Below are 13071 nucleotides of genomic sequence, written 5' to 3'. Positions count from 1 at the left end.
GTCTGGGCCAAGCCAGTGGCAACTGTGGCCAGGATCCCTGCAAGAGGCACACAATTAGCCATAGTATATGTCAGGGACGGGGTGTTAGAGTCAGTAGAATTTCCTTGTCTCATTACCAAAAGCAAACTTTAATCAGTTGGGTGCCTGCAGTCAGCCTCCTCCAGAATTGAATCTCATCCAGAGCAATGACGCTGAGCTGAGCTGGTGGACTGCTGTGTGAAACGTGGAGGGAAATCTGGACTCCCCCAAATTGGAGATGGAAGATGCAGTAATGGGACAGGCTCTTTATTCTTCTTAAAATTGGATTTATTAAAAAATATGTATATAGGTTAAAAATGTAATGTAACTTCTCAGTGAAATTTATAAATAGTGTTTAGAATATAGCAACTTATTTGTCATAATAAGGTAATGTAGTGGGCTCATGTTTAAATACTTTGCATGGATGGTGTTCTGCTCAGCCGCGTTGATGACTTTTGTCCAGTATGAGCGTGAGTGGCCGACATAGCGACGATGAGCTTAACTCCTTTAATTAACACGTATGACCCTTTCTTCAGGCTTAATTAAACGAAACTGCATTGTCTTTCAACCGTCCTTCATCTGCAGAAAGCGTTGGCTATTTTACACTATAGTATTGACATGAAGTTGAAAATGAAACAAACATATTTATGTTCAGCCCATACCCACTGAACGAGTTTTTCAAAGGTGTATGGGGAATTAAGTTATTGCACAACGCCAATAGACGGCGATATGAAGGCCACGAGTTGACAAGCCAGGTGCGGGACGCCAAGCCAAATGACGTCGCCATTTGTTCGCGGAAGTGGCTTTTTTTTGGCCGATGCCCATGGTAGGGGGTGGGGGATCAGAGAGGAAGAAAAGGAAAGGAAAGAAGGAAAAAGTTTTAGTACTCGGCTCGCCCCCTCCCAGTAGTGTGTAGTGACAGCGTACTAAGTTAGTTCTAACTTTCAAAAAACCTTTTTGAAGTTATTTCATGTATTTCAAGGGGCAAAGGGAGTTTGGACATTAAGAAAACAAGGCGAAATAAAGACGAAATAAAAATTAAAAGCGAGGGAGAGAGCTGGTAAGTTCTTGGCTAAGTAAATCATTTAGCCAGCAGCTAGCATACTGTTATCTGTTAAGATTTTGGTTGGAATGTTAAGTACTGTGAGTTAGTAAACGTGTAAAAGACATTCGATTAACTTTACAACTTTGTTATTTAGACGAATAGCAAGCTTGCTTGCAAGGAATTTCATTTGGGCAGATGTGGATATAATTTCAATAGTTATCCAGCAAGCCAACTAAGCACGTTTTAGCGTGTAAAATATGTTGTGGCAGCTTGCTAGCCTAAATATGGAGGCAGAGTATAGTTGGGTCGTCCGCTAGCTTAAATTGAGGTGTGTGTTACTTTACTTATTATTTATCCTTATTATTTATCCGTATTTAATTATTCGAGTAGCTGTGAATCACTTGTGTATGAATCGATAACGGCGTTTAGCTAAATGGATGCTTAGCTAGTCATGTTCGTTAGCACTGAATTATGAATTATGATGAGAGGCATGCTGTTTCAGGCCATCTAGCTAATTAGTACTGTTGGGCTAGCTGACATTATCCAAGACAAGGGATAAATCCGGCCGGCAACGTTAACCAAAGCAACTAGTTAGCCAAGAAAAGCATACCCTGCTGCTGTTCACTTCGAAACAGCCATTAATAATAACTTTTATATAGCTTTTACATTTTTTATGATGGCTTTATTATTGTAACAGTTATTTAACCAATTTAACCATTTTATTTAACTTATTGTGCTGTATAGCGATATTGTTTCTAATGTTAATAGTGGGCCAATGTGGCGATGTTTTTGATTACTTTCACATCACTAATTCAATGACCGCTTGTCAGAAGAGGATTACTGTAGTAGCTGTAATGACGCTGCCCTTTAAGGGGTAAAGGCATGGATTTCTTACATTCTCATGAACGACCAACACTTCGCCAGTGTATTAGTTTCTTGTTAACTACATAGCTATTATAGCTTTGTTAAAAACAGATATTAGGGTAATAGTCCACACCACTCACAGAATAGTGTATTTATTATCATGCTGCTTGCCCTGTGATTTTTGTTTGTTTGTTTTAAGTTGTAATGCGCCACAATGTAAAAAAAAAAAAAAAAAAAAAACACACAATGTATTAATACAATGGCCTCCCTTCTTTGTATTCTCATGATGCTGTTCACATATAAATCCACATGATGATTTTTTTATATTGTAGATTTATTACATAATTCTGAGAGATTCGTACATGGGCTCAGATGAGTAAGTGTATGTAAATCTGAAAGGTACATTCCTTCTTTGGAATGAGTCATTTGTCTCATTTTGGATCTCACCACTTGGTGGTCTTGAGTTATGGCCAACTCCTGCTTTGGCACTTGCAGCACTTATGCTAATAACAGCATTCAGCATCTTTGGCAGTGTTGTTTATATATGTAAGTAGGCAGAAGGCCTTACAGATGGGATAAACAAAATGTGCATATGAGAACAAACAATGCACCGACTGCTTTCATGTGAGGTTCTGTTTTGACACGGGGTGGGTGAGAGACGGTCTGGTGCTGGTGGGAGCACTGTTCCCGTCATAGAACTCCCGCTCCCTTCCCTGAGGAGGAGGAGGTGGAGGAGGAGGAGGCTGGTCATCCCCGCACTGTCTGACAGTCAGCTGCGTCTGGTGACTCAAAGCTTGGGATAAATGGCAGATTGCTTGTGATCGTGACTGAGAAGGCTGCCGTCTGTGACATTTCCCCCAGCGATTGACTGCCAGTGCTGGAATTTTAGGTGGAATTAGAATGAAATGAAACCCACGGACCACAAATGGCAAAGCATGTTCCGTTTTATTTTATTTTATTTTCAGAAAAGAATTCCTCAGTGCCTCAGACTCTGCTGTTAGTTGAACTGTGTTTAGTGTATTCTGCACAAACCCCTCCATCAAGTACAGTGCATGACTGTTCTATTTAACAATAGTAATGGCAAAGTTTCAGAAATGCCACTGAGAGATCGAGCGTGTGTGTGTGTGTGTGTGAGCGTGCGTGCATGCATGTGTGTCACACACACACGTGGTTGTTGAGGTCTGGGTGAGGTCTACAGTTTTAAGTTTTTTAGTTATTTTTGTTGACTGAAGATTTATGGCTTTGCCCCAACAAATGTTCAATAATGGAAAGTGTCAACAACATATCCATTTATCAGAGTCAAAACCTTTCAGAACAGTAGAGCCCTGGTTCCAAGTGTTTTTATTTGAGTTTTATGTTTTTTTTGTTGGTGGGGTCTTTTTTTGGCTGGCTAACCAGAGCTAGGGACACAGTCACGTGGGCTATTGACGATTATGATTCTCTGTTTCTGGTGCATATTACCGGACATAAACTGCTGTGGTACCTGGGGTTCACTTTGACCAGAATGGCCGAGGTACTTCCCTCCCACCCGAGCACGCAGTGACAGTTTAAACGCTGGCAGTGGGAGCAGGGCAGATGGCAGTCTGACTTGACGTCTGTACGGGATGCAGTGGCAATAGCATATGGCAATTTTACAGGTTTACCGTGACAAGCTATGAGCACACACTTTATCTTTGAATAGGCCAGTGATGAGCTAAATGGTTAATCCACTCTGCAGCCTAAAAGCAGGCATGTCTCCAGGAATAGAAATTAACCAATTTGCCTTATTGACAATTAGGTCTAGATGGTCCATCATACATTATTAAAGTTTATTGATACCTTGGCTGTGCTTGGTGATTGGCAGTAGCAGTACTGTGAAATAAAATTGAATGGAAACCTGAACAGGAGCCCTGCCAGCTCTTTGGTTTGTGGTTCTTATCAGAACTGTTTGGGGGGTTTGATTGCGGAATAGAGGCTGGCCTTTAGGGACCATGGTGCTGAGTGTGTGGCTGCAGTGAGGGCCTGTGTGTGTAGCTGCAATGAGGGCCTGTGTGTGTAGCTGCAGTGAGGGCCTGTGTGTGTGACTGTAGTGAGGGCCTGTGTGTGTAGCTGCAGTAAGGGCCTGTGTGTGTAGCTGCAGTGAGGGCCTGTGTGTGCAGCTGCAGTGAGGGCCTGTGTGTGCAGCTGCAGTGAGGGCCTGTGTGTGTAGCTGCAGTGAGGGCCTGTGTGTGTAGCTGCAGTGAGGGCCTGTGTGTGTAGCTGCAGTAAGGGCCTGTGTGTGTAGCTGCAGTGAGGGCCTGTGTGTGCAGCTGCAGTGAGGGCCTGTGTGTGCAGCTGCAGTGAGGGCCTGTGTGTGCAGCTGCAGTGAGGGCCTGTGTGTGTGGCTTGAGTAATGGCCGTGTGTTTCTGTGCCTCTGATGCTGTGCGGCTCTTATCTGGCCCTGTCACCCAGCTTGCAGTCAACTCTTCAGCCATGTTTTAAACAATAGGGTGCAATTTCCTGCTCCGACCTCGACTTGCAATCTACACGGAATCGCCGTAACATACGACACGTTTCCCACACACGACCCAAACGCTGAGCTTCTGCCAGCAGCTGCTCTGTGGTCTGAACTGTACCTCACACCTTGCTCTGCAGGGCACGGCGCAGCCCACCGTACCACATGCCCCAGATCCACTGCAGTTTCGCTGGGCCAGTCACAAGATTAAGAACCCGAGCTGCATCGAACAGGAAGGCTGGCGCTCACCAGTGCGCTGCACCTGTAGCGTCATGCTATGCGTAGTCTAGCGCAATTACACAGACTGGTTTTCTCTTTGTTGTGGCGTGGGGCTTTTTTGCTCTGACGTGAATTGTGCCGTGACAAATCCTTTTGTTCCCTGGCACGGGAGAGCCGGGTACCAGTGTTTCACAGAGGCCGTGGTGATTTTTGGCAGTGGCCACCGATCTGGCTCACGGCCACAGGAACCGTTTTTGGTCGCTTTTCCTGTCCCACATGTGGAGCTGGTAACCAGCTGGTGTGTGTGGGCGTGCGTGTGCGTATGTATGCACGCACGCATGTTTAAAAAAAAAAAAAAATTTTTTAAACTTTTTTCACTTACATCAAACTAACAACGTAGTTAATCACTGTAGGATAAGGACACAACAAATACAAAAAGGAAAAAGGTTACAGACTTTGTATACATTATACAGATTATATAGTCAAAGTACTCGCTGAAATCGGAGGTGAAGACTGCGTGCACAGGCCCCAGAGAGGCAGGCAGCACTGGCCCTGTGACAAACAGCTTGTCTGTGGACAGCTGCAGCGTGTGACGCCCCCCCTCCTGGGTCTGCTAGCAGGCTGCGGCTAAGGGGCTTTCCAGCTGGCTAGCACTGCCTGCAGAGACCAGCCAGACTCAATCGGGGGGGGGGCAGGTAGCGTTTCGGTGGTTTAGCCGCTCAGTCACGAGAGTGAGAAGCTCTGCTGTGGGGTTGGACAGGCCGGCACCACCGGAGTGTCTTTACACTTCAGACCCGGTTTTCAGCGTGTAGTGGCTAATATTTACTTACAGGTACAGCACCTGGGCTGATAGCAGGGGGGAGTGAGCAGGAGGTAGGTCAATATTGCCATTGTTCCTTTCCATCTGTCAATCATTCCCCACAGGTGGGGAGTTTGACAAAGGAGGGCGCTCCCGCGTCCGATCGTTAATCGCTGTCTGCCGGACCGGGCTGTCTGCGGCAGCGTTGCTCTGTCAGAGCCAGCCCCGCCTCGTCACCGCCGAAGTGTTCCGTGTCTAAAAAACGTGGAGCCTTTGTTGTGCGGCTGTGGAGGGTGACCCTGAAAGTGTCTCCGCGCTGGAGACAGCGAGACGCGCAGAGAAAGAGCCTGAACGATCGGCCGCCTCAGACAGACACTGAGTGGGAGAGCGAGCGAGGGAGGGAACGGTAGAAGTGCGAGGCAGATGGAGAGAGAGAAGGGCAGGAGGAGGCAGACAGAGAAAGAGAGAGAGAGAGAGAGAGAGAGACCCAAAATAGAAAACTCACATGTTTGCCTGTAAACTTCAACTGCAGTGTTTCCGGGTTCAGATATTAGATTATGTTACTGGATTAGTACTGTCAATGTATGCCATGGCAGCCTCAAACATAGATCCCGCCATTAGAAGTTGGTATAATAATCAGTGACACTCCCACTCTTTTAAAATAAATTGCCACGCCATGAGTGTAATGGGTGTTTTGCCTTGACGCTAACAAATATTAGCGTGTCACTCTGCATTCATTTTGTCATTTCTGTCACGTTGAGCGTATGGCTGCTCAAGGTAATGAATTGTAGAATGTAACGTGTAATTTGGTGCTATCTGTACTAAGTAGGGAAAAGCTACGCTTGTGTGTGTGTGTGTGTGTGTGTGTGTGTGCCCGTCTCATAAAGTTGTTCAGCCTCCAGAGACCTTCTATGCTGGAAGTTGATAGGATAAGTCAATCGAGCAGGAAGGCATTCTCTAGTGGGTCTGTGCCAATTATGGCTGATCATTTGGCATTAAGATTTTTAGGTAGAAGGGCAGAAAATCACCAGCTTACTTGGCTGACGTGTCCCTGGCATGAAGTCTGCTCAGTCACCGGGCTGTCGTTTGACCGAATTCATTGGTTCCTTGGCTCAAATTTGGCAGGCTTCAGCCAATTAGGACACGAGTTTTAGAGTCAGTGGAACGTTTTATGCCAGAAAAGTGACCAGTTTCAGGTTACATAGGGAAAATCTGCTTCCTGTGTACTAGCCAAATGGCATTGATTCTGTCTGTGGTTTTACTGGGGAATTTTCGGTTTGTGATCCTGTCAGGATTTTAAATTGTGCTGGCTGCTCACCAGATCAGTAACTTATGTACATTAAGTAACTGCCAGTCATTTCTTTCGATATTTTGGAAGAATACAGCACTCGGCCAACTATGGTGCAAAGCTGTGTCTTAACCCACTCTTAAAAGATGGATACCCAGCTCATTCAGAATATGTGCAGCCCCCTTGGAGTTTTTCACATTTTGTCCTGTTACACTTTACGGTTTTAACGCATTGCAATATTTTTTCTGTTCACCTGCACAAATTCGACGCAAGATGCAGAAACCATTTTTTATTCAGCTTTTAAAAAAAAAAAAGAATGATCTTGATTTCTCATTAACAAATGTAATCCCTCCTGCTGAAAAGCAGCCTCACAGCACCACGCTTCCAGCACCACGCTTGGTGGTAGGGATCGGGTTCCCTGGGTGATGGGCTGTGTTTGCTTTGCGTTGAACAGTAAATTGTTTTTCTGGCCAAATGACTCAATTTCGGTCTCGTCAGATGACAAAACCTGGTCTCGCGGTCTGTCACTCGGCTCCTGGCGAACTTAATGTTGGCCTTTCTCAGAAGTGGCTTCTGTCCCCCGAAGAGGCCAGATCTGCGGAGTGCTGAGGAGATCATCGATCGGTCCCGTTTCTGCCAGCGCAGCCTGCAACTGTCGTTGCCTTGGCTGGCTTCCTGATCACTTCTGTGACGATCGCTCTGCTCACACGGTTGCTCAGTTTGGTCGGGCAGCCTGATCTTGGCAGCGTCTGCGTTGTGCCATATTTCTTCCATTTTGTCACTAAGTAATTAACTGTGTTCCTTGGAAGGTTCAGTTTTTTAAAAAAAATCTTCTCCAGCTTTTTGCCTCCCAGCAACATCACCCAGGGTTCCCACTTTAAGTTGGATGTAAAATTCAATGATTTTCTGTGACTCAAATGTTGAGATTCCATGACTTGCAGTGCAATCCATGAGTAATTGGACAGTGACAAATTTTTTGTTGTTTTGGCTCTGTACTCCAGCACAGTGGATTGCACTCATTGTCCTACTGCGAGATAAAGTGCAGCCCAATGGGTTTCGAGGCTTTTGGTTGGATCTGAGCAAGATAAGATGTTTCTGTGCATTTCAGAATTCATCCCCCTGCTGCCATCAGCGGTCATCAATAAAGACAAGTGAGCCAGTTCCAGTGACAGCCATACATGGTCAAGCCATGGCACTACCTCCACCATGCTTCACAGTAGACCCCGCTAGCTAGCCTATGTGTTAGTATGAATGAATAGCATATGGGGTAGATCTTGTTTAATGTCCAAAGACCAGCCATGAATGATGTTTGTCTCTAGTATTAAGTGCATTCTGGTTAGTGTAGTGTGTGGTTAGTGTTGTGTTTGAGGGTGTAACAGCCTCTCTCCCTCCACAGCTTTATTTGGTGGGTGGCTTTGCCTCAGTGTGATAATGGTCTGAGTAGGAGTAGTTTTAAAATCCCGTGGCCTAAAACCAAACTCTCTGACGCCGCAGGCCGAAATGGATTTCATGGTTTTGTTTTAGGACGTAGGAGGCAAGTATGTTCCGTTTAATAAGTGATGTTTCACGTCTCTATTGATTTGCATTATGCCCTGACAGTGCAGATACCCACTGTTATAATTTGTGCCTATCCCCAAGGTCTCTAAATCTGTTATCCTCAATGAATATCGCCCAATATCTTTGACATCAGTTCTAATTAAATGCTGAGCCTGCATTATGCGCCCCTGCCTGCGTTCAGGATGCTGCTCGGCAGATCAAGCCGTTCTGCGATAAGGCTGAGCACAGTGTTGAGGATGTTTTCAGTTTCACATGCAGAAATTGCACACTGGATTTTTTTTCTTTGTTCTTTCTGGTGCAGATGAAACACTACCCAATTTTGCTAGCTAATTCAGCAAAAATAATAAGTAATAATTAAGTAATAACTTTGATTCATTTAGATGTGGTCATCTCAGGGTCTCAGTTCTTTACTGTAAAGGGGATTGGCCTAGATGACAGCAGTTTTATGCCACAACACTCACTATACCTCACACAGGAGTGTGGTGGAGAAGGCGGGATTATGTCACTGCTGTCTGAAGTTGATCAAATGTGTTGTGACCTAGGTACGTAACGTCACCCTGTCTGTGCCTACTCAGACCAAAGGAGACCAACAAAACGTTCTGCTCTTACTGAAATCAAAACTAGGGTAAGAAATACTTGGAGGTGGTGGGGACCACAAAAGGCTTTCAAAGCTTGTGCACCCGTTAAACCATCTCCAAGGGCCATAAAAAATTACATGTGATTCACAAGGCTCGTGTAGTGGGTACAGTGCACCCTGCTGCACCGCCAGGGGCAAATCTTTAGGCAAAAGGGACTTAAGATCGGGCGTGTCTGATTTATAAATATGACAGGAAATGACTACTCAGAATAAACGTGAACTTTTTTTACGATGCACTGAAACCTGGCGGTGATGTGGACGTTCCGTCTCTGGGTTAACGGAGACAAACACTATTCATCATGACGGGCTGAGTCATGCAGTACTGGAATTGCTTGATGACAAAGATTAGATTGAACCTGCCCCCTTTCATTTTTTCATATTTCTCCTGTGCTTTTAAGTAGGCCATGTCATTGTCTTCAGACATATTTAGACAAATCCTTATTACCATCTTACTTTCATTTTAAAAAACGGAAAAAGTATTCAATTTACAGTTTGAATTCTACGAATTGAGACGGTAAGATGTTCCATGAAGTACTGACGCAAGCCATTTGCTGGTCATTCAGCAGATCTTGTCTGCCGCTCAATGGTTCCTTTTTTTAGTCGCTCTTATTCCTGCGCCATCATTCGTGGTAATTCATGAATCCCTTTTCCGAACGAGGCGCTTTTCCCAGTTCTGCTATTCGACGAGCCCTTTCACGGCTTCTGAAGCCGTCGCGAGCAAAAAAAAAAACAGACTTTAATTTATTTATACATTCAGGGAGAACCTGACAGCCAGACGCATTTTTCGAAAAAAAGAAAATAAAATGGAGCTCAGACAGCTGAGACTAGACGCAGCCTGAAATGAAAACTAAAACCGTGGAGAAGATGAAACTTGACGCGACCCTCGCTCAGACGATGCCTCAGGAAGGCCGTTCTTCGGGCCGGAGCGTGTTTCGCAACCCCACATATACGTGATGTGTCACTGCGCCTGTGAGCCGTGCCCCTCGCCCTCGTCGGTTGAGATTGCTCAGTTACCCGACGCGCGCGGGCGCTTCGGCGAATCGGTCGCTAACGCGTTCGCGGCTAGCTCTCGCAGCCTGTCGCGCGACAGACGGGACGCGAACCTCCCTGTACTTTTCCGCGCTGGATCTGCCCCCTCAGCCCCGCGCGAGCCGTAGAGAGGCCGTCCCGGAGGAGGGGAGTCTGGCGCCTCGCGGCGCGAGCACGACGCCCCGCCATCTGCGCTCAGAGCGGAGGCCGCCAGGAACGGAGCGAGGACACCGTCTGCGGGCGGCGTGACGGAGAAAAGCGTAGTAGCGGTGGGCGTCGATCGGCGTGGGGGCGGCGCCGGTCATGGGCGCGCAGGAAATACATTTTTGTGCATCTTTCTCAGAATTGAAACTCGCTCGCTTTTCCAGTAATATTGCGTACGTCCCTTCCAGCCAGGGGAAGGAATACGTGTGCCTAAAGGGGGCATTTATACTGGAAAAACTGGGCTTTTTTTTAATGTAGCTCGGGGGGAACTGGGGATACCTCTACAATATCCGTCTGCATCCTTATAGTATCCAGCTCTCCCAATAAGTCATCCTAAAATGCGCTCCACCCCCCCCCCCCTCGCATCCCCTCCTTAGACAGCCCAGCTCTTTGTCCCAGAGGCACCTGGGCTTGGCTCTCCCGTCTCAGGTCCTGTTTCTGCAGCCCCCTGGAGGCTGGAGTCCCGGTGAGTGTGGAGGACGGCGTCCGGAGTCATCTGAGGGGAGGCGGCGCGCGGTGCGCGGCGGCGGCGGCGGCGGCTCCCCGAGGGCGCAGCGCTCCAGCCGATGGGCTGATACGCGCGGATGCGCGCCCGTCTGCCGCAGGCTCCGCGGGCTCGGGGGCAGGGGAGGACAGCGAGCTGCAGCACGCGCGCTCCTCCCCCTCCCCCTCCCCCTCCCCCTCCCCACCCCGGGCCGCTCCTCTCCTCTCGTTCCTCCCCGTCTGCCTCGGCACGACCGCCCAACCCGCCTGTGACTCGCCGTCCAGGAAGAGGGGGGGGGGCAGTCGGTGGGCTGTTGCCAGGCGCACCCCGGCGCGCACGCAGCGACACGCCCGGCCAGGGCGAGCGAGGCTCCCTAACCGCTCTCTCTCTCTCTCTCTCTCTTTGTGAAAAGGCAGGTGTGTGTGTGTGTGTGTGTGTGTGCGCGATGTGCGTCTGATGCGCTTTGTGGTGTTTCCAGGGCCACAGGCACGCAGAGGGCTTTGCGCCATGGAGTACGTGGTAAGACTCTGAGACCTCCCTGAGCGCCGCTGAGGGATAGGGGTTGCGCGCGTCTTCACCTCACGGGCCGGAGCTCGCCAGCGATGATGCAGTTTACGCAGCAGACGCTGTTCTGCGCTGTTAGATCCTGGTGCGTTCCAGGTGAATATTTCCCCCCGAGGAACAGAATGGATTATTTCCCTTAGGGAATGAGTAAAAAATATTACACTGGGATTAACTGCCCAAGCGGCTGGGAAATCTGAGCACTACTGTACCAGCAGGCGATTTGAGTTTAAGATCCAGCCCTTGTGCAGCTGCATTGCCGTCGATGGCAGTGCTTTCGTCTGCCCATTCAAGCGTGAGGTATTATTAGCAACCCCTATGCCAAAGTGTTGACATTTCACTGGTGAAGGGATGGGTGTGAGAATCACTTCCTGCCTGGTGCACATAGCTTTTTGGCCACTCTCCCCCTCCGTATGCTGTGGTGTGCGTTCCCCACTCGTTCCCTCTCCCAATTCTGCCGGGCTCCCGTTTGGGTTCTCTTCCGACCTGATGAGTTCTCTTGGGAAGGTGGGGGGGGGGTGGGGGTGTCGGTGGATTGGGTCTTCATTCCTCTGATTGGTTCTTTTTGCCAGGGGTTTTATACTCTTTGCTTGTAGGCTCTTCAGATTGTGTTATAAATTGTATTCCCCTTCCTGTGTGTGTTTGCGTGCGTGTGTGTGCGCGTGTGTGTGTGTTTGTGTGTGTGTTATAAATTGTATTCCCCTTCCTGTGTGTGTTTGCGTGCGTGTGTGTGCGCGTGTGCGTGCGCGTGTGTGTTTGTGTGTGCGTTATAAATTGTATTCCCCTTCCTGTGTGCCTGTGCGTGTGTACATGTGTGTTCGCGTGCGCGCGCGTGTGTGTGTGTGTGTGGGTGAACGTGTGTTTTGTAGCCCCCCCCCCCCCCTCTAATTTCTTGTCATGCCTGGGGTCATTGACATTGTAATTCTGATGTTGAATTAATTCCAGTGCGGTTGTTACGTGCTTGACATTTCATGGTCTGACCCACTAAAGGGTCGTTTTAATGAGAACTGACGCCATTACTGACGGGTTTTCATTATAACTGTGGGCCTCTGTGACTGACTGTGGCCGCCACCGCCGCTGCATTAGCACTGTTCAAACACATCTAAAACTGTTTCTCAGACACTGCCGTAGTCCGCATTGGCAGGACTGTTTCATCATTGACCCTAGGATTGGCTGTTCTATATGAATTTTTTTTTTTTTTGTCTTTTACTTTCAGTGAGTCTGGGCTTGGTAAACCCTTGAATTCACCCAGGGATGTTTGCCTAATAGTCTAGCATATGCCATTGTTCTGGTGTTCTTTCAACCCAGAACCTGAAGCAGCACAGCACAATAGCAGATGTCAGACAGTCATGATGCAGCGTACTGTAATGGTGAAATAGCATGTCGCTGCACTAGCCTGTTCACATTAAACTGTATCATGGCAGATCATTCATTCTGCCTCTTTGTCTAGCCACACACACTGCCGACCGGTGCGAGACAGTGGGAGAAAGAATGGGAGACTGGAAGGAAAGAGTCTCCCCCCCCCCCCATTCTTCCTCTGTTCCTCCGTGTTCACCCCCCCACACCCACAACCACCACTCTCAGGTTACCTGGGACCAAAGAGGGAGGAGCTATTTCTGAAGCACTTGTCTGCATTATTATTCCCTCCCTCCCTCCCTCCCTCCTTCCTTCCGTAGTGTGTGTACATAATAGGAGAAAGTGAGGGCAGGCAGCAGTGTGGGGTGTGTGTGTGTGTGCGCGCCTTTGTGTGTGTGTGCGCGTGCGCGCTCGGTGACTGACATTGCTGGGGACGGAGCGAGGGATGTGGAAGCAGCGGCTCCTCTGAATGGGGGAGGGGGAAGGTGGGGGGATGGGGGAGGGAAAGAGAGGAAAGCGCGAGAGAGAGAGCGAGA

General features: G+C 48.1%; 1 protein-coding gene across 3 annotated transcripts in view; it reads left to right on the top strand.

Moving 5' to 3' along the window:
- Positions 1-766: 766 nt before the first annotated feature.
- The window catches only part of shc1 (SHC (Src homology 2 domain containing) transforming protein 1), a 32383-nt gene continuing 20078 nt past the window's right edge, over positions 767-13071 (top strand). Inside the window, exons 1-2 of one of the 3 annotated variants that reach the window (XM_064354212.1) lie at positions 767-1078; positions 11097-11137. In XM_064354212.1, coding sequence (XP_064210282.1) covers positions 11126-11137 — 12 coding nt within the window. In that variant the 5' untranslated portion in view covers positions 767-1078; positions 11097-11125. Of the gene's footprint in view, positions 1079-11082; positions 11138-13071 lie in introns of those variants that run through there. The other 2 variants (XM_064354220.1, XM_064354203.1) reach the window with 2 other exon arrangements.

Source organism: Anguilla rostrata, chromosome 1 (assembly GCF_018555375.3).
Source record: "Anguilla rostrata isolate EN2019 chromosome 1, ASM1855537v3, whole genome shotgun sequence".
NCBI classification, from domain to species: domain Eukaryota; kingdom Metazoa; phylum Chordata; class Actinopteri; order Anguilliformes; family Anguillidae; genus Anguilla; species Anguilla rostrata.
Note: the sequence above shows the minus strand (reverse complement) of the source record. Positions and strands in the feature narration are given on the sequence as shown.